The 27,645-nt window shown below is 37.0% G+C and overlaps 2 protein-coding genes across 2 annotated transcripts; one reads left to right on the top strand and one right to left on the bottom strand.

Moving 5' to 3' along the window:
- The first annotated feature begins 44 nt into the window (after positions 1–44).
- Positions 45–14,946, top strand: LOC148726146 (vesicular glutamate transporter 2.1-like). Its single transcript, XM_088727463.1, has 11 exons — positions 45–273; positions 2,080–2,438; positions 4,237–4,273; positions 4,945–5,144; positions 5,795–5,882; positions 6,637–6,723; positions 8,915–9,045; positions 10,305–10,454; positions 11,362–11,494; positions 12,604–12,842; positions 14,234–14,946. The coding sequence occupies exons 2-11, from the start codon at positions 2,175–2,177 to the stop codon at positions 14,408–14,410; spliced, it is 1,506 nt and encodes a 501-aa protein (XP_088583589.1). The 5' UTR covers positions 45–273; positions 2,080–2,174; the 3' UTR covers positions 14,411–14,946.
- Positions 14,947–16,862: 1,916 nt separating this feature from the next.
- On the bottom strand, positions 16,863–21,469 carry LOC111329760 (NADPH-dependent quinone oxidoreductase VAT1). The gene is made up of 4 exons (XM_022934528.2): positions 20,765–21,469; positions 19,939–20,097; positions 18,498–18,613; positions 16,863–17,935 (listed from the first exon to the last, which is right to left on the bottom strand). Exons 1-4 carry the CDS (start codon positions 21,354–21,356, stop codon positions 17,711–17,713), a joined length of 1,092 nt encoding a protein of 363 aa, XP_022790263.2. The 5' UTR covers positions 21,357–21,469; the 3' UTR covers positions 16,863–17,710.
- Positions 21,470–27,645: the final 6,176 nt, after the last annotated feature.

Here is a 27,645-nt window from a genome sequence, read left to right on the forward strand (position 1 = left end):
GAGGAAGAGGATGTTCTCAATGGGGAACTGGTAATGAAATTCGGTCTACGCCAATCAAATCAAAGCTGCGGAGAAACAAACTTAGAAGAAGAAGAAGAAGACGTATGCTCGAATATTTATCAGGCTGTTGCTCGGCAGATCGCCTTTTATCACGAGGAATTCTCTTTTTCTGTTATTTTATCGTTTGCTACGAAAGAACGATTTTGTTCAAGTGATGAAAATTTCACATGTATGCTGTTTCATAGAGAGACTACTTATCAAGATAAAATACAGGTATTGTCTGACAGAAATTTTATTGTAAGGCCTCGTAAATATAATTTTTCATTACTATTCTTCAACAAGCAATTGTGCCTTGCTTATGGTCCTCTTTGTACTGCTCCGTTTAATCTGGGTTATTTATCACAGTTTCTTTAACTAAATCGATGTAAGAGTTCGCCGTCCAAGTTGCTTAGTTTGTTCAGTCGACCTGAAAATTGAACAATGTTCACGATGTTTGATCTTCTGCTGGTCTCCTACGTAACTGGCAAGAAATACCAGCTGATTTCGAACTGTTCCCGACAATATGTATTTTGATTGATTTTATGTTATACTAAACAAGAAATATACCAGAAAAATTCTGTAAGCCTTAGTACTTACGCTTTTAAGACCGAAAGCAACATTTCTATCGCAAGACCTGTGAGGACAATTCGCTTCCAGCAATTTTTATCGAAAAGGCGTATGATAACCAACGAATTAAATAAAATGTAAATTATCTGTTCTCTTCTGTCGCACGTTTACTGAAGATTATTCTGTAGTTAACCTTGATGGTCTTGCAACTCATTTTCTCAGAGTTTAAATGTAAAGCTGAATTGTAATATTTTTTTAGGAATTTTCTGATTAGGACGATTAAAATCACTTTTCTAGCTTTGCATAATATATTGAAAGAAAATACATCATGTCAGCTAATGATCAATTCTTATGTTCAAATTATATGTCAGTGGGCGGTTTTAATTTAATTTCCACGCCTGGTCAACCAGTCTGCTGATCAGTTACATATTAAGCTAATGTCTCGCTTTGATAGCTAGGTGTACAATTTGCAGCGCATGCTAAGAACCTTTTTCTTGGATAATAACTTGGATAGTTTAACTACACTACTTCCAGCAGTAATCGAGACTTTGGGAAACCAAGCATTGTTAACTGTTGATTCGCATAAGAAAGATACTTTTTTTTTTATCATAAAACTCAGTCTTGTAATTATCAGAGACATAAACTACATATTATTAATTTTACTTGTTGTCACTAGTGATTGCTAAAACTTTGTGAATGTTCAAAGAATCAAAATCTACCCTCTCTGAGTGCATCATCAATTGCCATTTGGTGTCTGGCTTTTCCGAGCACTCAGGACTTTGTCAGGAAAAAAAGAAATCAAAGGAAACAGATTACAAGCACAAGAACTTTCAACAACTAAATTTATTTAGCAAAGTTACCTCATTAACCAAGGGAATTAATTTGTCATGTATTGATTTAGGTTGCTTTTAATCTCTTCACATAGAGGGCAAAATTACTTAATGCTGATTGGCTGAAACATAGGGCATTTTAGTTTTGGTAATTGCCCTGCGCAATTACCAAAATTTACAGAGCTTTATTTTGCCTGTTGTTAACATATAAAAATTTATGATTTCGATCATTAATAAAGAGTTTTTTGGCAGAAGGGCTGGTTTCATTACACTGGTTTTGTTGTACAAAAATAAAATTCCATTTGGCAGATTCTCACAGTGTACAGTTCATTGATGCTCACAGGGTGTATTGGATCAACTACTAATTCCCTAATTGATATTTTTCTTTATTCTCATATCTATTCCGCTTGATATTGCATTGGTACTGTAAGGATCAATTCTGTCTTGGTCACTCATTGGAGTTTAAAGGTTAAGCATGGGTTAGTCTACAATTACTAACAAATGTAACATTACAACAGCATCAGTAGGTTGTCATGGTGATGCCAGGTTCATTTTGGCTTTTTAATTACATTTTGGGGATTCCTGTTTATAATACAACCATATGTTTATAAAAAATTAATGTTTCTTTCACTCAACATTTCAGGATTGTGTTGTAGTCATCTAATTCAACGGAAACTTTGGCTCTAAAACTTCAGTGACTGAGGTTCATCAATTGTGAATACTTAACTTGGTGGCCTTATGGAAGGAAGCACAAGCAAGGAAAAAATTGCTCTTGAAGACAGAACAACTTATGATGACCAACTCTTCACTGCAGAAGAAGCAGAAAATTCTGGTCAAAACTCAAGAACTAAATGTAACTGTTCTCCATTCTCAAAACGTTACATGATATCAATATTGGCTCTCCTTGGATTTGCCAATGTCTACGCCCTGCGAGTCAACTTGAGTGTGGCTCTGGTAGCCATGGTGACAAAGACTTCAACTTTAGATGAAGAAGGCAAAATGGTAAAAGATATAGATGATTAAAGTCAAAAAATAAATTTTTTTACTAACAGACCGCCTCCCTGTTAACGCAATGGATAGAGCACTGGACTGTTGTGCAGGAGGTCGAAGGTTCAAGCCCCGACCTGACCAACACTTAAGGTCTTAAAATAATTGAGAAGAACATGCTACCTTTCTATAACATCAAGAAATGGTTAGATATTCTAGTCTTTTCAGATAGGCACAGATAAATGGAGGTCCCGTCTCCTACAGGGTTAGGGGTAGGAGACGTTAATTTCCCACACAGGAGATTACTGTGTGATGGATGTCCCCCCCCAGGGGTGGGATGGGTGGGATTTATTGGGTGGACTACTCGCATGGTTCGCAAATGTTTCGTTCTAGTCCTACCCTATTCCGGTAATGTAGTGAAAATGGTTAGGAAAAAAAAAGATGCTTGCTAACCCTTTCACTCCCTGAATTGAATAACCTGTATTGTCCCCTGCCTTTGATATTTACTTTTAACCCGTATTTAACCTGTACATTTAACCTGTATTGTCCCCTGCCTTTGATATCTACAGTAAACCCACTAATAAGCCACCCCCTATAGCAAGGCCCTCCTCTTTAGAGGAAGAAATCTATTAAGCCCCCCCACCCCCTCTTACCCTCAAAAGCAAAAATTCAAGATAACACTGCATGTCAGTAAGTACTAATAATATTATATAGATTTAACCAAGCCGAAAAGCGGAGCTCCCAAGTTTGTAATATTAATGATAACATAAAAGATGTACATAAATTGCCAAGACTAGCCTGAGACACCCCTCCCTTCGTTTTGATAGTCTCTCCTACCCTACCCTACCCGTGCAATCTGAAGGCACGTACATACGTACCCTCGGTCAGTCACATGAGAACCAAACGAAAAGAGGTTGACCATATTCCATGGGTATGGGGTTCTACCCCATGCGTGTGTGGGAGCTCTGCTATAAATTTATTAAAGTATTGTAATTTTAGTTTGTAGTGAACATCGGGTTAAATTAATAAGCCTCCCCGCTCTACTAACCCCCCCTCTAATGAGCCATCACCCCCCCCCCCCCCAAAAGTACCTGAAACAAATAAACCCCTGGGGACTTATAAGAGGATTTACAGTAGGTATTATCCAGCAAGCAGGTAATGAGAATACTCAAACTTATCTGTTGGAAGTTATTATCTTAATCAATCTAACATCAAATTCCTGTAACTCTTTTACAAGGAAGTGGTTAGAAGCTAGAGAGGAGAATTAATGGATGGATCTAATGGTAGTTAAGAGTTTAAAATGAGCAGGTTATGTTGAAGCCAAAGGATGCTACAAGTAATAAAAGCTGATAGTTTCAAAAGAAACTGTCTGGGGCTGCGTCGGTGGGAGTAACGAAATAATTCGGATATATCAACAAAGTTGAAATGGTAAATTGGCCACCGTAACGATTACAAAAGCTGACGTTTCGAGCGTTAGCCCTTCGTCGGAGCGAATGATGTTACAAGTAGTCTTGCAACTCTCTCTCCCCCTCTGAGCAGGGTGCTAGTCCATTACAGGCTACCCTGGCCCCTTCCCCCTCCCTGAAGCATTTTTTCAGGTTTCTTCCCCACCCCTCCTTAGCATTTTGTCATGTTTCATTCATTTGATAGTTTGCTGGCATCCCTTCATACTCTGATTATATGCATTATAAATTCACTGCTAACATTAATTTTGAACAAATTTCAGACTGAAAGTGATTAGTAGTTTGGTGAATAATTTATAAAAAGTTACTGTGAGTCATTTTTTTAAATTCAACTTTTTCCCTCTTAATAGGAACCAGCTGAATTTAATTGGAGCTCAGAAACTCAAGGTACTAAGAGGATTTTTAAACCTTTTTAAAACTCCCATGAGTGACCAAGACAGAATTTCTCCTTACAGAACCAATACAATATCAAGCAGACAAGTGATGAGAATAAAGAAAAATATCAATTAGGGGATTATTAGTTGACCCAATTCCAAATTCTCCAAACTAACATCATAAGAATTGTATAATAGACAGTAAAGAGAATTACTAAATGAGATCTTGGGAATAAAAGGCTGGACTAACACCCTTAGCCCTGCCAATGCACTGGCCCTTGCATTTTATGCTCCCCAAACAGGTAGAGGTTGTGCATAATTATAACCTTAGATCTGGCATTAGCCGCTCCATGTGTCCTATTTGTAGTAACAAGCGCACGCAAGAGTTCGTCACGCATAAGTATACCCAGTGGCTCGTATAATTATGCCTTTTAGTATTATTGGATTTATTGTATTGTATTTTAGTATTATATGTCTTGTAAATAGCTCTGTAATTTGGCCATTTTGTATATTGCTACCATGAGTCTTAATAAACAGTCTTTCTTTCTTTCAGTAGATATACATTTAAAGGGTATGTTAGTTGTAATGCATCTTCGCATGATGGGTTTTTTACTTTGCAAAAAAAAAAATTGTTTATTCCAGTGCTGATTTTAAGCCTTTGTTCTTGTCTTTTTTTTTATACAGGAATTGTGCTGAGCTCATTCTTTTATGGTTACATAATCACTCAGCTTCCTGGTGGATTCTTAGCTCTTAAATTTGGTGGTAAAAACTTATTTGGTCTTGGCATCCTATCCACTGCTGTGTTAACACTACTCACCCCAGTGGCTGCCAGGGGAAGTGTTGGTCTGCTAGTGGCATTAAGAGTTCTGATTGGACTGTGTGAGGTTTGTGAGTCATTACACAATAGTTATATACTAATAGTTCACAATTATTCCATGAGCGCATGTGGGATAGGAGATGATAGTTAGCAAACGAGGCGTGTAGTGCCAAGTTGGCTATAATCATCTCATATCCAACAAGCGCAAGTGGAATAATTGTTTTATTAAAGAAAAAACGCCCCCAAGATATTAGACAAAATTAATCTTCTCAACTTTATTTTGTAAGAAGAAACCCGAAGTTACAATGTACAGATATTAGATTGTGGTATATTGGCTCATATACCATATATGGCTAAGCCAATAAAAATTCTTGAATTGCATTATCCAATGATCCAGTTTTTAATAATTATGATTATCCTGATCAGATTTCTCGATTATCCTAACTTTTCTGTATAGTCCAAGGTTTGTTATTAATACTAAGCGGTCATGATCAAGTTCCCTAGCTGTATTGTTTTCAAAATTACAGCATTGAAAAGTGAAATAAAGGCAAGTTTGTTTCACTTTCTAAAAGCAAAAGCCACACTCACATGTGTTGTAACTAATGAAGAACACTTGTGATTGAGTTCTGATTGGCTTAGAGTTACTTTGTTGCCACAAATTTTGGTATTTTGGCATTATGCTCTGGGGAATAATGTCACCTTCTTCTCTCCTAACAGGGTGTTGTATTTCCTGCAAATCATGCTGTCTGGACAAAATGGGCTCCGCCACTGGAGAGAAGCAAACTTGCCACAATAGCTGTATCAGGTTTGTGATTTGTGAACCATACCGAAGAAAAACTTAAAAATAAAGGTCAATAATAATCTTTATCATAATTGAAATTATTATTAGTATTATTATTATCATTACTATAATTATAATAACAATTGAGCTAGCCTCTCGGTTAGCTCAATTGGTTGAGTGCAGGACTGTTGTGCGGGAGGTCTCGGGTTCAAGCCCTCAGCCAGACCAACACTCAGGGTCTTAAAAATAACTGAAGAGGATGTGCTACCTTTCTATAACATCAAGAAATGTATAGACATTCTAGTCTTCTCGGATAAGGATGAAGAAATGGTAGGTCCCGTCTCCTGCATCTATTAATTAGTTAATTTGGTTAGGCAGGGGACGTTAAAGAACCCACCCATGAGATTACTGTGATATGGTCTGGCCTGTTTACTGGGAATTGGGGGAAGGGGGCATCTGTTAGATTTGCCTTTATTTGATTGTAAACTGCTTAGCAGTCTGGTAAAGTCCCCCGCACAGTGTTGTAAAGTGCCATGAACTCAGGATGTGAGTGCTATATCAGTAAAAGTTATTATTATTATTATTATTATTATTGTCAGATTGTCATTTTTTGTTGTTACTATTAATACCCCACTAAGGAATATAATAAATAAAATGAACTGTTAACACTTCCCACAAGTTTCATTAATACGTCAAATAACACCAAAAATTATTGGTAAAAATTTTTTTTTTCCTTATAAAAAAAAAACCATTTAGTAATTTCATCTTCTCTACACAGGAGCTCATATTGGCACAGTTATTGCGATGCCTTTGTCAGGTGTTTTAGCACAACATCTTGGCTGGGCTTCAGTATTCTATGTTTTTGGTAAGTTTTTTTTTATTCTGCTTTTAAGTCTTACTAGCTTTTCAAGTGCTTTGTAGTTTTGTTAATGTGTCAAATTATGTACCATAAATCCTGTAATAATTTAGTCTAGCTCTCTCAATGGACGTTGTTTAACCATGTTATATTTTTAGCATTGCTCTGTCATTTTCATATACCATTGATGCATGATCAACATGTTAACATCAATCAATCAATCAATCACCATAATCAATTGTAAATGACAAACTAGAATTACAATACTTGAACAAATTTATTGTACTTACTAACATGGAGTGTTATTTTGAAATTCTGTTTTTTGAGGGGGAGGGGTGAGAGGGGCTTAATAGAGGGGGGCAGCTTAATAAATTACTTCTTCTAAAGAGGGGGGCTTATTAGAGGAGGGGCTTATATTAGAGGAGGGGCTTATATTAGAGGAGGGGCTTATATTAGAGGAGGGGCTTATATTAGAGGAGGGGCTTATTTTAGAGGAGGGGCTTATTTTAGAGGAGGGGCTTATATTAGAGAAGGGGCTTATATGAGAGGAGGGGCTTATATCAGAGGAGGGGCTTATATTAGAGGAGGGGCTTATATTAGAGGAGGGGCTTATATTAGAGGAGGGGCTTATATTAGAGGAGGGGCTTATTTTAGAGGAGGGGCTTATATTAGAGGAGGGGCTCATTAGAGGAGGGGCTCATTTTAGAGGAGGGGCTCATTTTAGGGGAGGGGCTCATTTTAGGGGAGGGGCTCATTTTAGGGGAGGGGCTCATATTAGGGGAGGGGCTCATATTAGGGGAGGGGCTCATATTAGGGGAGGGGCGTATATTAGGGGAGGGGCGTATATTAGGGGAGGGGCGTATATTAGGGGAGGGGCGTATATTAGGGGAGGGGCTCATATTAGGGGAGGGGCTCATGTTAGAGGAGGGGCTCATGTTAGAGGAGGGGCTCATGTTAGAGGAGGGGCTCATGTTAGAGGAGGGGCTCATGTTAGAGGAGGGGCTCATGTTAGAGGAGGGGCTCATGTTAGAGGAGGGGCTCATGTTAGAGGAGGAGCTCATGTTAGAGGAGGGGCTCATGTTAGAGGAGGGGCTCATGTTAGAGGAGGGGCTCATGTTACAGGAGGGGCTCATGTTAGAGGAGGGGCTCATGTTAGAGGAGGGGCTTATATTAGAGGAGGGGCTTATATTAGAGGATTTACTAACAGCAAGTTGACCCTTTTACTCCCAAGATCTTGATTCATAAATAATTTCTCCTTACTGTGTATTATACAATACTTGTGATATTAGTTTGGAGAATTTGGCAGTGGATCAACTAATTACCCACCTTATTGATATTGTATTGATATTGTATTGATATTGTATTGATATTGTAAGGAGAAATTCTGTTTTGGTCACCCATGGGAGTGGAAGGGTCGATTTACTGGTCGTGAAGATTTTCCAGCTGGTGGGTGCAGACATAAAGCAGTGAAATATCTTAAAACTCTACAAATGATTATTTAGCATAAAGGCTGATAGTTTTGAAATAAACTGTTTGGGGCTGCGTCGGTGGGAGTAACGAAATAATTTGGATATATCAACAAAGTTGAAATGGTAAATTGGCCACCGTAATGATTACAAAAGCTGATGTTTCGAGTGTTAGCCCTTTGTTGGAGTGAATAGAGGAATTGTGGGTTGTGTGTGCTTTTAAAGGCAGAAAATGGAGCTACGTTATTGGTGGGAACATGGCAAGGAGAAAAACAAGAATAAATTAGTGGAATGAAAAGCGTTAGTTGATCCCTGTGGGATTTAGACTGCCGGTTTGAAAGACGAGCTTTTGTTCAAGAGTTTTACGGCTTTCCATGCTACCTAAGTGTAAGGAAAGACAGCAGATTGCCATATGTTGCTTAGAATGATTAGGTAAATTAAAATGTCTAGCGACTGGTTTCGAAACATCAGCTTTTGTAATCGTTACAGTGGCCAATTTACCATTTCAACTTTGTTGATATATCCAAATTATTTAGCATACATTTGCAGTGATTGTTGTCCCTCCTCAGACTGCATGTATGTTATATCAGGGCCATTATTGGGTTACTAGTTATCAAAAGTTCATCAAGCAATTCATTACTAAATCTGTCAGTCTTGATTATTATAATTCCATTACTCACCTTTTATTGTGAAAAAGTCCACTCACCAATTATGAATCGTTAATTGCTCCACAGGCTGTATGGGTATTGTGTGGGCCATTGTCTGGTTTTTATTTGTGAAAAGTTCACCGGCAGAGGATCCAAATATTTCAGAGGAGGAGAGGTTATACATTGAAACTTCACTTGCTAATGATGAACAGGAGAAGGTATTAAATCAGTGTTTTGTATTGAAGACACAAAAAAAGAAACTAGAAAAGGAGTTTTCAGTAGTAGTTTTAATAAAGTGATCCTCAGAGGGAGCTAACCTTGGTAATTACTCAACCAAATTCTTCAAAAGAAAGTCAGAACCGCCCAAAAGATATTTAACAATTATTCCACGAGCATGCATTGGATATGAGATGATAGATAGCCAACGAGGCGTGTAGCGCTGAGTTGGCTATAATCATCTCATATCCAACAAGCGCGAGTGGAATAATTGTTTTATTAAAAACGTTAAATTAAATTATTCAATTTTATTAAATTTTTAGCTCCCGTTTAATTTTAAGCTGATATGTCCGTTTACCATATTTGTAGATTATGGTATATTGGCTGATATAACATAATGGCTGAGCCAATAAAAATTCTTGAATTGCATTATCCAATGATCTAGTTTTTAATAAATATAATTATACTTCAGACATTAAGGGACTCTGTTCTTGGGTACTCCACCTGACTGAAGGAGGGTAAACCCATAAGTGATGTAGTAGGCCATTAAACATTAACCCTAGTGGCACCCTAACATCCAGTATGCATATTCTCCATGCAGTTTCCTGCACGTTTCTTAAGGTGCTGAAAGGAGACTTTGTTGTTTAACTATTAAGAGCTGACTTCAGTTGGTGATCATTTCCTTTATTCTCAAAGATGCTGGTTTTATTAAGGGTTTAGGTTCTTTTGTTACAAGGGATCTCCATAGTGATGGAATCAGGATTGCTGCCAAAAAAAAAAAAAATTAATAGAACTGCACTGAGTGTAGAAAATGTCAAGAATGATTTTACTTCTGAAGGGGAGTTCTGAATTCTCAAGGTTAGACCAGGGCTTGACACTAACTTTTCAACTTACTAGCCTAGTGGCTAGTGACAACTTAGATGTTACAACAATTTCAGTTTGTTTACTAGCCAAACTGGCTAGTGGAAAGCAAAAAACCTGCACTTGTGAAAACTGAATTTCTACTATAGTCTGTGGCTAGTTGGCTACCATTAGTGTCGAGCCCTGATTATCCCTCTTCAGACTGCATGGATGTTATATCAGAGCCAGTGAAGACACTGTAATAGTATGCTTCAGGGTCTGGATTGGGAAAACAGCATCAGTCTACTCCCCTCTTTCTAAAAGGTGATTGGGTGTGGTACAGGCATTTTATGGATCATTTATTTAGCTCTCATGGGAACTAAGTCTAATACATGTATGTCCCTATGGTGTCTTTTTACAGGACGTGAAAGTTCCTTGGAAAGCCATTTTCACCTCTTTGCCTGTTTGGGCAATAGTCGTTGCTCATTTCAGCGAGAATTGGGGATTCTACACTCTTCTAACAGAGCTGCCCAGTTTTCTTAAATACCGGCTTGACTTTGACCTTAGCAGGGTAAGTTCTCTGTTGGGTTATTTAGGGGAGTACCTGTATATGCAAAGCTTCTCAGATACATGGGCAAAACTTTTTGAACTGGACTTCTTTATAAGATAACCTTTCCTCCAGATGCAAACCAGGTGGGCAAAATCGTGGTCACAACCGGTAAACTTGCCCAGTGCCCAGGGCCTCAATGAAACCCTTACACTGATGATTAGAAACATTGAAATAATGGAAGGTACAAAAAATTGAATGGATGAATGAATGAGAGGATGAAAGGAAGTGTACATATTAGATGTATGGATCCAATATAGAAGGGTTAAACTTGATATCCATAAAACAGTGCTCAATACATATGGTAGAGCGAGTATAATGTGTGATAGGCAGAAAAAATCAATTGACTACATTTCATCCGTACAGACCTGTTTTGTGGTTGCATGCCCACTCAAAAAATCCCATGAAAGAGGTCTGTAGGGATGAAATGTAGTTGATTGATTTTTTTCTGCATATCACACGATGTATGGATAAAGGGAGGAAAGTATAAAGGGCTAGATTAGTAAGAAGTTGTGATTGAAAAAAAGCTCAAACATAGGTACCAAAGATTGAACAAATCAGTCATTCTTCTTACTCTCTGCTATACAATTCGTAATTAGGAGAATTTGGTATTGGATCAATAAGTAATACCCTGATTTAATGAGTCTCTTTATTCTCCATATTAATGTCTGCTTGATATTGTATTGATATAATTATTGTAAGAAGAAATTTTCTCTTGGTCACTCATAGGAATCCAGGTTTAATAAGTGAACAAAAACAGCTCATAAGTTTGACATGAGCAAACTGTTTCTGACAATTGCATAGCATATGTCTTGAATGAAAGAAAGTTGATTTGATAACATATTGATTTAATATTCCTTTTTTTTTACAGGCAGGATTTGTGTCTGCCCTGCCCTATCTTGTCATGGCAATAACAATTCAAACAGGTGGACACATTGCAGATTGTTTAAGAAGAAAACAAATATTAAGTACAACAGTTGTACGCAAACTGTTTAATTCATTTGGTAAGTTGACATCACTACCCTTGTCTTAAAATTGAATCCTTGCAAGTCTCTGTACCATATGCATGAGAACCAACATGGAATCCTGTCACTGATAGCATTCCCTCAAAAAACCCCTCACTCCCTACTAAGGCCAGAATATCAAACAAGGACCCCTCCTGAATAAGTGCCCCTCACTATCTCAAATAATAGGGAAACAAAGAAAAAACCTGGTTCTATAGCCACTCTATTTATAACTTTTTAAGCTTCAACAACAGCAGAATCAGTGCCGATAGTTTTTTCAGTGGAACCTCCCTAGATTTCTTGTCTGAGTAATTCTCCTTGCTGTCTGCTAAACAATTCCTATAATGATAGTTGGGAGAATTTTGTATTGGATCAACTAATAATTCACTAACTGATGTCTCTTTATTCTCATCACTGTCTGCTTGATATCGTATTGATATTGTAAGGAGAAATTCTGTCTCGGTCACTTAATAGGTTGGAGTTAACGGGTTAATGAAGATCCTCTTTCTATACAGTCAAGCTCTTTCTTCTCATGGAAATTTTAGATAAGCATCCAGGTGCTTATCCAAGGATATTAACAGTACCTAAGTGTGTAAAATGAAGGTCTTTTAATGTAGTACATCTTTGGAATTGAGACTCCATGGCCCTTTTTTAATTCATTGACCTCTAAGAGTGATCAGGACTTAATTTCTCCTTACAACACCCAGGACTCAACACTAACTTTTCAACTTACTAGCCAAGTGGCTGGTGACAACTTAGATGTTACAACAATTTCAGTTTGTTTACTAGCCAAATTGGCTAATGGAAATTGAAAACCATGAGCCAAAACTGAATTTCTACTAGCTGTAATAGTCTGTGGCTAGTTGGCTACTGTTGGTGTCAAGCCCTGAATGTCACCTCTAATTCTCACATGGAGGTCACACGAACAAAGAACATCATCACCAGCTAAAGAAACTCTTGATTTTTAAACAAATTCTCCTTTCCAGCACTTAAGGAAATATATAGAGAACAGTATGGAGAATATGCATTCTGATGTTAGGGTGTGAGGGGTAAAGTCACCAGCTTAACTTCAGGTCAATATTTTGAGCTATTAAGCTCTTCTTGTTTAGGTTTTACCTGTCAAGGTATATGCATCATCATAGCTGGTTACACCACCAACTGGTTGGTAGCTGTGGTTTGCCTGACACTTGCTGTGGGTGGAGGAGGATTTGCATTTAGTGGCTTTTATGTCAATCACCTGGACATTGCACCACCTTTTGCTGGTATTTTGATTGGCATCACCAACACAGTGGCCACGCTGCCAGGAATCATCAGCCCTTTACTAACTGGAGTCATTGTACAGCACCAGGTATGGTCCGTGGCGAACATTAATTAATTTTTTACTCGACATGTTTTCCTTGCCTTTTGGTTTTAGAATAGTTAACAGGTAAGAATTATTTTGAAGCCAACAAAATTAAATTATAAGTGAAAATAATGACATTACTGGGATTAGGCCCTGACTGCTCAATTTTGCAGATAAATAAATGAATAGTCAAGATAAATTCCCTAATCATACTGTAATTTTTATGGTTCCATATGATTGGAGTGCTGTTGAACAGCAGTCATTGGTACACAGAACCTTACGAAACCTTTAACATACAATGGAGCTTGCTCAAATAGTGTTCATAACTGTGAAGATTGTTCTCATATTCATTTATCTCACTGCAGTTCACATAAATGATTTTCATTTATTCGCAAACAATGTGGGAATGAATAAAGGGGGTATTAGTTTCTAAAGAAACTGTGGTGCAGTGTGGCAGTTGGGGGAATGAGCTCCAAAATAAAAAGCTGAGAGCTTGAATGTGAACACTTTGAACATGGAAAAAAAACAGAGCTATTGCTGTTATCTCCGAGTGCTCATTTGCTAGTTAATGATACACTGTATCATATTATAAATTTATATTATGAATATTATAATATCATAAAATATCTTGTTATAAATCATGTATAAATTTTACAATAGTTAAGTGCCTTGAATTTGTCCTATTCTTTACCTAAAGTAAGAACAAATTTTGGAATATTTAATTTAAGGTTTAAGGGCCCCAAAGTAGGGATTACTCAATAAGTGAAAATTTGAAAACCTAGTTATCAATCTCAAACTTCAAGGAGTAAGTAAAATGTGATCTAGTCAAAGACTATTAGCTATTTAATATGTACTTATTAGCAACTTATATACTTATTAGCAACTTAATATGTACTTATTAGCAGTGTTAATTCTTTTCCAATTTACTGTAATGTAGTCACCTGTTAATTTCTGTAACCTTTTTAAGTACTTCTTTATTTTGTAGTTTATAATTATATAGCTGTTACTAGTTGCCATAGACATTGCGCTCTTCTTATGTTAATGTTTAGTATTCATAAATAACTCCAACTAATTTAGACATCCTTCATATCTTATAAATTCCATTTCCTTTTTCTTGTCTGTGTGTGTGTGTGTGCATTTGTGTTTCAATCCTCTTGCTGACCTGTATTTTAATTTTATTTAATGCTAATGTTAACTAGCTGCCTGGCTCCGCTAGCCCTCATTGGTTATTCCAGGCTGCTAGTACTCCAATTTTATTTCTAATAATTTCTTTTAATTTTGTAACTCTTTTGCTTAGAGCAAGTATGAATGCGAGTACAAATAAAGATTATCTGTTATCCGTTATCCGATCAGTAACCCATGATGATGTATTAATTACATAACTTTTTTCGTTGTAGTCACATGCATCTGAATGGAGAATCGTATTCTATCTTGGGGGACTTATCTACTTCACTGGAGCCATATTTTACTGCATCTTTTCTTCTGGTAACAAGCAGACTTGGGCAGCTGGATACTCTGAACTTACACAAATGAATGAAGATAACGAGGAACAAATGGAGTTTATAGAAAGTTAATTTTACAATCAAGCCAAAATCAAACTTACAGAATTGAAAGTGAAATAATGCCAACATATTTGGTTCTTTTGGTTATGATCTGGAGAAAGTAGAGTGTTAGAATTGCATATACTTAAAGCCTGAGAACTACAGTCTGTAGAGGGAAATGAGATGCGTCTCACGAGAAACGAGAGGAGAGGTAGTAACTTACGTTTGAGTAGCACTCTAGCATTTTCCTTGGTTTATATTCCCTTTGATATTGGATACTCAAACAATTAACTCTTACCAGATCATAAATCAAGATTTCAAAAGTGGAATTGGAAAAATTTCGAGGCTTTAGTTTTTGTCTTGCCTTTACTTCACTTTCAACTCTGATTTTTTTTTTATTTTCATTAGGTGGTCAGGGCTCTCATGACTGCCATGACAGTTCAGTGTCTATGTTGTTTGTTAGCACCAGCCTCTGGGTAGTGGTAGAAGTTTGGAAATAAGTAAGACTTGCTTTTAGATGGATTTGAGGCCACATTTATTGCAAAAATGAATGACAAAATTTACCAGTGCTTACCTGCATGCGTGTGCTTTTGTGCACTTTCTTGAATCCTTAAAGAAAATTCAGCAGAAACAATAATAATAAGGGAAACAATAATGAGGGAAACAATAATTGTCATACCTCAGCATGGTCACTTTGCCAACATGATGCCGACTTGCCAATGTAGGCAAGTTTACTGGGGAGGTACCAATAGGTCAGTGACCCAGAACCAAATAGAAAAATGTAGGCAAGTTTACTGGGGAGGTACCAATAGGTCAGTGACCCAGAACCAAATAGAAAAATGTAGGCAAGTTTCCTTATCACAACATTAGCTGATGCAAAAATGGCAATTAAGGGACAGACAGTAAAAGGTAGATTCTTAACCTCAAGCCACTTGCAGAATTGCACTTCAAATCTATGAAAAACCTTTTAGTTAAACATACTTGCAACAAATCCATATATTATTAAATACACCAAACTTGAGGAAAAGATGTACAAACAAACTTGTCCAAAAAATTATAGAGATGCTTTCTTTGATTGGATATTGTAAACCAAGGAATATTATTTATTTATTGACTTATTCAATGAAGCAAAATGGATAGAAGTTTATTTTTATGCAGATACTGTAAACTATTATCCATTCCATTGAATGAAGTATTTTTGAATAATGAAAATAAGTCTGTTATTTTGACATCTCCTGTAAAATTATACACTGTACATCATGAGGTATACACCTGGATGTTAGGGAAGTCTTAAACTAATAATATTAATTTAGTAAATTTAGAACTTCAGTGATTTTGGAACAGTGCATCTCCAGTGCACTGTTGGTAAGATGTTGGCTGACAGGTTACTGTCAGACCAATTCCACTATACAAAAGTAGTGTAGTTGAAACAGTTTTAAGCTTGTCAGTCTTGTTGACATGCAACAGCAGTCCACAAACCAAGCACATTTCAGCAGTCAAAAATGGCTCACTGTCTGCCGACAATAAACCAACTGTCATCCAACAAGTAGCCAACTGTTGGTCAACAAATGGCCAACTGATGACTGAAATTTTTGAAATTTCCAAAACTTCAAGTGAAAACCAAAAACATGTCATTTAGCTAAGATAATAAATCATTAAGTGGACTTGCACCATATGACCACATTAGCTCTATTTGAACCATGACAGCTTTATTTGTACCATATTAGCTTTATTTGTACCACAACAGCTTTATTTTATTTATTTTGTACCACAACTGCTTTATTTCTACCACAACAGCTTTATTTGTACCTTACATTTACAGTTTTAGTGTAACCTAATTATTACAAGAAATACACAGGGCATGGCTACCTTTAATAACCATAATGGCTAGAAAAGAGGGCAACCTTACTTAAGAGCATGATAATATCATCGACAATGTTACACTTGGTTCATCAAACTAGTGAGTTAATTAATTTTTTTCTTTTACTCAATAGTCTCTTTTAGAAAGTATTTATTTGATTGTGCCAAAGCCTGAATGAGTATACTCCTTGAAGAACCACCCACCCTGTAGGTAGGAAAAGTTAAGCACCTACCTGTAAAAAAAAAAAAATTGAAAAAAATATTCAAACATTATCTTTATCTATAATTGACATCAAATGTAACATTTATTTATTCTCTACATTAATAAAAATTGATAACTTAAATGGCAGTAATGCTTTCCAAATTAAAAATAAAATGCAGTGGAATTGGCAGTCAATTCCACTTTACATACAGCCTTAACATTGACAAGGAATTGTAAGCTTAAGTGAAATATAGGGGTGCATGGGAATAAAATTAATCCTTCTTAAGTGACTTCTGACCGAGTGCTATACACTTTTCTCTCAAATTTTCTTGTAATTTGTTCTGTAAATCAAGAAGCATTTGAGTTTGCATCAAAAGTAATATGGGTCAGCACCCCTTTCATTGTCACAAATAAATCAGTAGGTGTAAACAAGAATTACATGGAATTTATTTTTTTGTTCCAAGAGCTCTGTGTGAAGACCAACTCTATCACTATGTACATATCTTTTATCTGGAGACATTAAAACAGCAGTAACAATTCAGAATTGACTGACAGAATGTTTGATTACTGGTAATCATGATTACTAAATTAAAAGCAAGGATTGAAACTCTATCCAGGCAAATGCAGTCTTGTAATACCATTGGCACATTAGATATCTGTGTAATGGATAACTCTGTCTATAAATCTTGATGACAATTAGATAACGAATTCCCTTAAAAAACCATAATAAACCTCTAATTAAAAATGATATCTTGAATTTGAACAACTATGACATTTCAAATTACAAAGACCATGACACAAGAAATTCATATTTTAACCATCTCACCGAGCACCCCCTAATTGAGTGACCCTCAAGGTTTCATTTAAGATTGGTGTTTTTCAAAGGGAAAAATGTCATTGTAATCCCTTTACAACCAGGAGTGACTAATCATCACTATTAGCTGAAAAGCAGTTGTTAAGCAATTGAAAACAGGCCTCAGTACTAGTATCGCAAGAGAAAAATATTATTGTAACCCCTTCACAACCAGGATGACCAATTATAACTACTAGCTGAAAAGCAGTAATTAAACAAGAAAAAACAGGCCTCAGTTCTAGTGTCACAAGAGAAAATGGACTTTATTGATTCCTATACAACCACCAGTTTTTCTTAATCATCTTCCCTAATATATGCATAAACTAGCTCTATACCATCTCTTTTCCCTCTTACACTACTATGAAAATTATGTTCCCCTCTAGTAAATTTTTTCACAAAATAATTATTTTGAGAAGAGTCATTCATCCATGGTAAGTACAAGCTTGCCAATGGTTTTCCCTGATTCCAAATCACTATGTGCTTTAGCCACTTGTTTCAGAGGATATGGAGTCACTTTGCTAACTTTAAGAGTGCCTTGCTTTACCCAGTACAGAAGTTGTGCCATGCTTTCTTCCAAAATGTCGCGTCGATCAAAGAGAAAGCTCAGATTGAATGCCATGATACTTTTATTTTCACTAGTCATCTAATGAGATTAAAGAATACATGCGCAATCAGTTAGGAAGTAAATGAGCGTGTGAATCAGTAAGCCAGTCCATTAATTCTAAGTCAGTTATTTAGTCAAACAGTCTACTCGGTATTCAGGCAGTTGTCATTCTGTAAATCAGTGAGCCAGTCTGTCAGGCAAATATTCAGTGGGTTGCCAGTCAGTCAAGCCAGTCAGTCAAGCCGGTCAGTCATTTAGTTGTCAGTCACTTAGTCAATCAACCAGCCAGCCTGTAAATCAATCAGTTACTCGATAGGTTACTCGGTCAAGTGCGTGACAGTCAGTTAGTTGTCTGTCAGTCAGTCAGTCAATCTGTCAGCCGGTCAATCTGTCTTTCTGTCAGGCAGTCATTCTGGCAGTTAGTCAGTCTATTAGTGAGTCATTCAGTTGTCAATCAGTCCTAATGTCAATCAAGCATTAATTTTACTCTCTACATTTTCAATCATCCAAGTAGACTAAAACTCCACAGAGTCCCTTGAAGTTACAATATGTTTGATAAAAATTGAAATTAAAATGTTATAGTAGAGCATGAGAATTTTACCTTCAAAGGATCAAATTTAGGAGTGTACCAGTAGTTGATTCCTATTTTTATCCACTGCCATAGGCTGATGTACCCAGCACCAGTATCGCTGGATTTGGGAAGCATTGTGTGAAAACCTGTGAAGTTGTAAAGGCAACGTCAGCATTTGAGTATACCATGATTGATCAAGACAGAATTTCTCCTTACAATATCAATACAATATTAAACAGACAAGTGATGAGAATAAAGAAAGATATCAATTAGGGGATTAGTGGTTGATTCAATACCAAATTCTCCAAACTTGCATCATAAGAATTGTGTAGCAGACAGTGAAGAGAATTACTATGAAGATCTTGGGAGAGAAAGGGTTCAGTGGTTCACGTGTACAGAGCTTATCTCAATTTCCGTAGCAAGAAAGGATATTATGAGGAGTTGTGCCACTCCCCGTGGAAGTAATGCCAGCTTACCACAGATTATTTAACCTTTTCACTGCCAAGATCTCAGTGCTAATTCTCCTTACTGTCTGCCACTCAATTCTTATGATGTTAGTTTGGAGAATTTGGTATTTGATTGACTAATAATCCCACAATTGACATTTTTCTTTATTCTCATCACTTGGCCGCTTGATATTGTATTGACGAGGTAAGGAGAAATTCTGTCTTGGTCACTCATGGGGGTTAGAGGATTTTGAACAACATCTTGTCAAGTTTGTTTGACATCTTGACAGCACACATTAATATCAATGGCTGAAAAGAGAATACTGTGAAAGTTCCGAGTCTTGGCCAATTATAAGAATACATCATTCTGTATCTACTTGCACACGTGTGATCCTTAATAAGCTCCTTCCTCAAATATAAGGGCTGCATTTGGGAGAAAAAAGTCAATGAGCCCTAGCTTGAGAATTGCTGCAACAGTCCTAGTGCTAGTACTTAATTATGAAGAATTCTTTCACAAGCTGTGGTCAAAAAGGTAAGAGCCACTGACCAGAAATATCAAGAATCCTCAGACAGAGTACAAAATTTTATGTCCTTAAGGACCCTTTTGATGAAACTTTCTTGAAATTTGTATCAAAAAGTTTTATTGCACTTTGCTTTTTCCAAAAATCAAAATATTCAAAATATGCCTTGTTGGTTGTTTTTCCCCAGTAAAAACAATGAAAAATTATACAAGGTTCCATTAGGAAAATAAAACAAAATACAAAATTATGCAACTTCTGGTGGATTCTCAATATTTATGGTTTGTGGCTCTTGCTAATATCTAACCCCAAATAAAGCAGCAGACCAGGTGTGGCACTTGTTCGAAAAATCCCTCATGGCAATGCCTCATGTGAAAACTGGATATCTTAAGGGTACTAAATGTAAACCCTTTTGAATGCACAGATTTAGATGTTACAGAAGTGCACCCTCTCACAGTGAAATTGAAGCTGTGCAAAGATACCACTCCTTTGAGAGAAAACACATACCATAAACAACTAATTTTCCACCGGGGGCTAAGTGATTATAGCTCTCTAGTAAAGTCTCCACTCCATTAGCATCAAAGACAACTTGGAATCCTTTAGGAACATAGTATTTGGAGGCTTCCCATATGTTTTCTTTAGATTTGTCTATCACATGATCACAGCCTAGCCATAACAAAAACAAAGTAATGGTAAGTAAAGTATTACATAATAGAGTGGCATATATAACAAGTTCTTATCTGGGGTAAAACACAGCAATTGTGTGAATGAGTTCTTTTTCCTTCTCTGTAGAAAAAAAATAAGGCTACACTCAACACAAAGTTAGTTATTACCCTGAAAAACAATCAATCAGCAAGAGGAAAGCAAAGGAAGATCCTTTATTTTTTGTTTTTTTTTTTTCGGGGGAGGAGGGGGGGTCCAAACTTTGATTCAGAAAACACTTTTTGTACCTAGAGCCCATTAAAGTGCTCAAAAAAAAAAAAATTCAAGATGGGGAAATTTTAAATACTTCAATTTGAGTAGTATCATATGATCTAAGGAATTTTGGTTTGGCAGGCGAGTTCACATCGTTAGAACCCCCCCCCCCCCCCCCCCCGATTGACCAAAGGAAGGAAATCATCTAGAGAATTATCATCTTTGAAAGAAAATGCTGAAATACTGTGTTAATTAATAATGCAATGTCACCCCATACTGTTACTGTAAAGACTTAAAACAATGAGGAAAAACTAACCTGCCTCAACAAGGCTGTCAGGGGCACCTCTTAAACTTTGTAGTTTACATGTATTTCACAGTCTTGCACTATTTCTATTATTCAGTGCCAGGTTTGACTTACCCAATTCTTTGGCCATGTTGACTTTATGACTACCCCCAACCACACCCACCACGTGACAACCATGGATCTTTGCGAGTTGAACCAGCATACTACCCACCCCTCCAGCGGCAGAGTGGATGAGTATCCAGCTTTCACCCCTCGGTCTTGCAAGTTCAAATAGCCCATACCAAGCTGTCAAAGCCACAGTCAGGAAACCAGCTGCCTCGTTCTTGTCGAGTTTTTCCGGTAGTGGAAATATTTGATGCTCAGGTACTCTTACCCGCTTCGAGTAAGCTCCAAATAGCGACACGCCGAAGACTTTTTGGCCGATCTTAAACTTCGTCACATTTTTGCCTTTGCTTTCAATTTCTCCGCTGAATTCAAATCCAGGAGTAATCGGCCATCCAACAAATCTCTTAGCAGATTCGTATACACCCCAGCGAATGCAAACATCGGCGTAGTTCACGCCACTTGCGTAAGTCTTCACAACAACAAGATCGTCTTCGGTGATGTTTTCGTTATTTTTGATGTTAGCACCTTCGGTAAATTCACCTTCCGAAAGCTCCCTGTATTCTAGCTTATCGTATCCACCTGCAGAAGGAATGGAAATCATCGCTGAAAGACGCTCGAAAAATATAGCGCAGGAACGAACTATTTTAAAGCTGAAATATTCTAACTTGTGATCAGAGTTCAAGGATGTATTGGTCAAATTCAGTCAGGCGTTACTTATATTTGACCCAAGTCTTTCTCTTTCTTCGGCCAGTTTGAAGTGTCGTCTGAAGTCAAAAGCAAGACGCATGCTCAAAGGAAGTCTTGAAGCCGCAAAACCACAGACAATTAACGGTCATTGAAGTAAAAATATTGCAATATCGCATAGAAATTAATCAAAATAAGGAGTCAGTCTGCCATTAGAAATATTATCTCTATGCGCAAATTGTGAGCCTTTTCTATACTGAGCAATGCTAAAACCGACAGGATCTGACTAGCGTGACAGGGACTCTACAGCGAAGAGGCGATAGGTCGTACCGAAACCCTTTTTATGACATCGATTACGGGAACCTACTTCGTTCAAAAACTGCGACAACAAAATTCTCTAAAAACAATACCGCAGGCTAAAAATGAAAATTCCCTAAAAACCGCGCAAAAAATAACGCAACACCGCTTCACCGCAAACCGTCGCAGCCCCTTCAAGATTAAGCGAAGGAACCAGCCGAGGTGACACTAAGCCGGCAGAAATACGACGGAACCATCTAGAATCAAGGGATTGTCTCAAATTGGCCGCATTTTAGAAGGAAAAACGATTTATATGGTTCTATTATTAGCGTAGAGGTACCCTAAGAGCAAAACGTACACCCCTCGACGTTATGGAAGATTTTATAACCGGTTACCAAAAGTGCAAACAAACAGACAAACGAGACAAAGAAATACTCGAACAATGCTAATAGCCATTATCCCTAATTTTGCCGAGAAAATGGGTTAAATTCATTTGAATAATAATGCTTCCGAAAATATTAGGTACTCAACGATGTAAACTACTGCATTTCAAAGCATAAAAAATGGAAATTTTGTGGGTGGCATTTCACGTAATGTTTTGCCTTTGTTTCGCTTGTTTTGTTTTGTTTTGTTTTGTTTTTTTTCGTCAGTTTGTCCTCAATTCACCTTTGTAACAGATTAAAAAAGATTGAGAGAATGAAAAAACAACAGAATTGCGCACCGTTCTCTCATCAGATACGAGTACACACACACACACACACACACACACACACACACACACACACACACACACACACACACACACACACACACACACAAAAACAAAAAAACAAAAACAAAAAAAACAAAAAAAACAAAAAAAACGCTGGAATGTTTACCCCAGAATAATCATTTCCACCTCAAGCCTTGCTTTCAAGATATAAGCTGGTAAATTGAAAAACTAAGATCAAGACAATTTCCTAACAAGAGGGTGACAACAATACCAGAAAAATGTGATGCTAATGAGGATTAGGGGTACGATGAATATTAATCTTGCGTAATAGCTTTTAGAGGAGGCAAAACAGCTCATTGGAATGTGGAAGTAGCTGCATTTCCATTCAAATTTTTTCACGAATAAATACTTCAGATAAAGGAATAATCAAAATTTTTAGTCATCGTTCACCAAGAGTTAGCCTGCTCGGACAGTTATGTTCAATCGATTACGAAAGAAAACCCCGTAAAACAAACGTTTGCTTTCTCCTTCTACAAGATACTACGTTGGCAAATTTGCAAGTTTAGCAAGAACAGAGTCGACTTTCTATTGCTAAGAGAAACAGTGAAACTCCAAAGATTGCCAATTAATTCTCCGAAACTGCTTCTACACTGACTCGGACGCTGGAAAACAACAAGGTGAGAAGGTTAATCATTTTCATCCACATAGCATTCCATTTCCTTACTTCATAAAAAAGAAAACCCGTGAGTTCCTATGCAAACCCTTGTGAATGGCTTCTCTGTAACGCAACAACGCTCGCAGGCAAGTCACGTTTCTGTTTATTCCGTGTCAAAGCGTGTCGAACACAGTGGAGGAGAAACCTGGGCTTATGAGCCATAAAGTGTTCTAAACGTGTTCAACAAAATGTTTTTCTACATATGGTGCACGATCCTCGCAGTAGATAGCGCTATTTAAGCAATAGCGAAAATCAGACCTGAAAAAAATCAGGCCTGTACGGGATTCGAACCACTGACCTCTGCGATACTATTGCAGCGCTCTACCAATTGAGCTAACAAGCCAACTGGGAGCAGGCCGTTAAGTTGAAATGTTTTTCTAACAGAAATCCGTTTCTCTCTGCTTAACATAATTCTTGTTATTCTCCGATACTTTCTGCAATTGGGCGATACGGAAACTGCTCTAGTTTACGCCTCCGTTAAATCATTAAAATAAAATAAAATAAAAAAACAAAGAAAAGCATTGCAAGGAATACGGCCGATTTTGATGAAAATATAAAGAGAAGTTTTGAAGAGAGTTTTTTCCCAGTCCGGATACGCATGTGTGTATGTGGAGACTACGCCTTTCCCATGAAATTAACTGCTTATTAAATACGTACAGGGAAATTTGATAGGCTGTTTGCATAATAATAAAAATTCAATCCGCTTCTTTTCGGGAGAAGTAACAGACGAGAAAGCAAGCTTTCAAATTGGTTCTGTCATTTCTGGAATATGGAAAGGACATGCACATAGACTTAATAAACTTAATAAACAATAACACTAGAGCAGATTAATAAAGCAACAGCTTTTCACTTCCGACGTTCGCGTTGAAAGCTGGCTCAAGTTCTTGAATAACTGAAGGACTCTTGCTGAAAAACGTTTGCTCAAAGATTTTACATGTGGCGACCGGTAGTAGAGACTGACGGTTCTGCAATCTGAGTGAGGGTCATTTAATTGGAGGGAAGTGAAGAGTTGTTGTCAGTCAAGTGTTATACCTGTAATTTCGGGTCGTGTAATCTCTGAATGGTCAGCTACGCTGTGATTTGATTAGCTAAAGCACTGATGTGCGTTAGTCATGCTTGGTCTGTTTCGATCCGCCGGAAATGTTAGGTAGTTCTGTTCGGTTTGTTTGTGGTCTAAATGTCGTGATAAAAATCAACTTGTCTTTTGAATGATTCGACCAAGATTCTCTTGCTAAGATTTCGGTTCCTGTAGGTGTTGGCTCTTATCATAGCGAAAAGAATTTGCAGCGTGTTCTGTTGCCGTCGAGATATCTTTTCAAAACGTCCTTGAGTGAGCCACATCATACTTACCACTTATCCTTCCTTTGACGAACTTGGATGACTGAGTTCTTCTACTTAACGAGGGCAAAAATTGAGGTAAAAGGGTGTTGGAAAGATCAAGGTGTCAATAATTTTTCGTCGATTTTAGGTTCCTACTATATAATAGTACGTAGTATGAGACCTTCGCCATTGGGGATAACAACACAACAACAACAGCAACAACAACTTGTACTTTATATTAATTGACATGATACAAAAACAAATTGTCAGTGTGCGTCAATGCTGGGTTGATTCCATTGCAACATTTTGCAGTGCCCTAATTCCATGATGGTAGGCATGAGGGACAAAATTCTGATTGGTGAAAGCATACCCTAACGCTGGGATCTGATAAATGCGAGATTCATGCCCTCATGTGGTGATCTACTTGGCACGAAATACATACCCTAATGGGGCGATCAGATTGGTGCGAACAACATACGATACGCTAACATATAGCTTTTTTTTTTTAAAGAAACAAGAGAAACAACTCAAAATTTATGAAAAGCTGAGTTAAGAAATGATACTCGCCACAAATTTACTTAGTTTTCTTTAGAACAACCTCTCTTTAGGCTCTTCTATTTTTGTAACTTCTCCCCTTTCTTTTTCCTGGTATCGATCTCTGATGCCATTCAAACATTTTTTCCATTCTCCAGCCTCGTTTATCTCGATGAATTGCTGTATCACTTCCACTATAACTAAAGAAAAGCTAACAATTTAATTTCGTTTCTGGTTACAGCCTGTTTTGGAATGTTTTGGAAGCATATAGGAAATAAGAGGAGCCTATATTCTAAAAGATGAAAGGGTAGTTTTAATTACATTAAAATTGAAACAACCGTTTACATGTCCTTCCCTTGATATCGTAACATTTTGCATCTGCTCCTAGTTCTGATGCCGTTCGGTTTTTAAGAAATGCGAACAAAATATTGAGTCCTTACCGAGGACGGGTCTCTCTGAGACGGAAAGTGGAATGGCATCCATGGTTTTGAAGCTTTCAGGTGATAAATCACTCGTAATTTGAGAACCGATAAGTTGGTCAAGATTTTTGGGACTTCTTTTGGTGCAAATGGTTAAGAAGTTTGGAAATGACATCTATAACTTTGGCAAGAGCATATTGAGCTAAAATGGCCGGACAGATTTTAGAAAGTTAGAGCTACAGTGTGGAATTTGTTCGTTGAGGTCGTTACGTTCTTAGCGCACAGCTCTGATGGTGATTCTCGTAATGTAACGTGGAAAAGAATTTCGGGCGCAATGAATTTGATGACGGTATTAATTAGAATGAGAAAAGGAAGATAAATGAAAATTCGAGCGAAAACCCCTAGAATAACTTTGGAATAAAGAAAACGACCGATTAGCCTGTGTAAAGCCGCCCCTACGACCGATCAAATTGCTACAAAACCTAATTTTAGTGAATTCGAGAACGGCCAAAGTTACCTAGCTGCTCCGTTTCAATAAATTGTTCATCAAGGAACCTGACCTGTACGTGCACGAAAAATGATATCTATTGGGTAAAGTAACCATTAAACGAATTCTATGTATTTTATGAAGTTTTTGGCTTCAGTAGAGATGTCTCGAGGGTGCTAGTTAAAGAATCTTGTACCTTTTTCACTTGGTTTTCCTGCTGATCTTGTCTCCATTTACTTCGGTTTGTCATTCCCTTTCGTCCTCGTTGAGGTCGTTACGTTTTTGACGCACAGCTCTGATGTTGATTCTCCTAGTGTTACTTGAAAAAGATTTTGCGCGCAATAAATTTGATGGCGGTATTGATTAGGATGAGAAAAGAAAGATAAACGGAAATTCGTGCTAAAACCCATGGAATAATAACTTTGGAATAAAGGCAACGACCGATGAAATTGATGTTGCCTGAAAACATAGTTTAACGAAATTCGGAATGGCCAAACGGCTAAGAAGTTGTTTGATAATGTTTTGGTTATATGAATAGAAAAGTTGTGTATTACATGACGAAAAGAAAAAATGAAAATAACGAAAAACTCAAATTATGGCAAATGTTCTTTTCAAACATTTATTCTATTTAAGTATGATTATTTGGGGTGTACATGGTCAGGGTTTCCCTCGTATACCGAATATATCTATATCTATATATATATATATCTATATCTATATCCAACCAAAATAGTGGAATGAGATCATCATCTACTAAAAAGTGCTCGATAGGAGGGCTAGAGCTGTGGATAATTGCAGTTGCCTGACGATTGCTTCGCAAGAGCCATGAAACTCAGAGTTGAAGTAAAAGTTCAAGTAGCCTAGATCTTGAAGTATGATTATATATATACGACACCACAAAGGTTGGGTCGTTTGGGGTGACCGTCTCGGTTCTTCTCCATCCTAGTATCAGCACTGCACTGATGAGGCCCAGAAGGCCGTAACATTACTAAACAGTACTGTCAGCAGTTATATATATATATATATGTATATATAAATATATATTTATATATACATATACATATATATACATCTTTTGATAGTTCTCTGCTGTTTGAATAGTTTCTGTTTCGAAAAGAAAGCAGCACGGAACAATCAAAGTATATCTGGACACTCAAAGACAGCAACACCAACTTCACAATTAACTGGAGTATTTTAGCGACCGCCCCGGCCTACAGCAACAAAAGCTAGCGCTGCCCCTTATGCCTCACAGATAAACTTTATCAAATTAGAGCTAAGAAACCGTCTTTATTAAACAAAAGAACAGAAATTATTTCTAAATGCAGCCATGAGAGTAAATTCTACTTACCAAATTTCACAAATTTCACAAGCCGCTAAAAAAAGTCTCAGAGAATATTTATTTCATCGCACCAGCGAATCAATGAACTACTAAATATAAGGAGGTATGTTCTTTATTGAATAAAATTCTGTCTAACGAGCGCTTCGGTGCGAAACTCAGAGTAACAGAGAATCGATGAATCCTCTTTGATTCTTCAACTAATCTATACTCAGCTCTGCTAAGGCAGCATTCAAAACTTTATGCCAAAGTAGACTCTATATAGTATATATATATATATATATCGAGTCACACTTTATATATTATATATATATATATATAAATCAAGTCACACTTTATATATATATATATATATATTGTGGGAGGAAAAAGACAAGTAAACTACA

This window comes from Stylophora pistillata, chromosome 7, assembly GCF_964205215.1.
Source record: "Stylophora pistillata chromosome 7, jaStyPist1.2, whole genome shotgun sequence".
In the NCBI taxonomy this organism is placed as follows: domain Eukaryota; kingdom Metazoa; phylum Cnidaria; class Anthozoa; order Scleractinia; family Pocilloporidae; genus Stylophora; species Stylophora pistillata.

Bases quoted from the DNA above. Each gene is read 5' to 3' on its own strand.
- LOC148726146 (XM_088727463.1), top strand. From the start codon at position 2,175: ATGGAAGGAAGCACAAGCAAGGAAAAAATTGCTCTTGAAGACAGAACA. The intron at 9,046-10,304 runs GTATTAAATCAG...GTCTTTTTACAG, and splicing joins CTAATGATGAACAGGAGAAG to GACGTGAAAGTTCCTTGGAA. The intron at 11,495-12,603 runs GTAAGTTGACAT...CTTCTTGTTTAG, and splicing joins CAAACTGTTTAATTCATTTG to GTTTTACCTGTCAAGGTATA.
- LOC111329760 (XM_022934528.2), bottom strand. From the start codon at position 21,356: ATGATTTCCATTCCTTCTGCAGGTGGATACGATAAGCTAGAATACAGG. The intron at 18,614-19,938 runs GTATGTGTTTTC...ACAACTTCACAG, and splicing joins TGGAAAATTAGTTGTTTATG to GTTTTCACACAATGCTTCCC. The intron at 17,936-18,497 runs GTAAAATTCTCA...TAATCTCATTAG, and splicing joins CTAAATTTGATCCTTTGAAG to ATGACTAGTGAAAATAAAAG.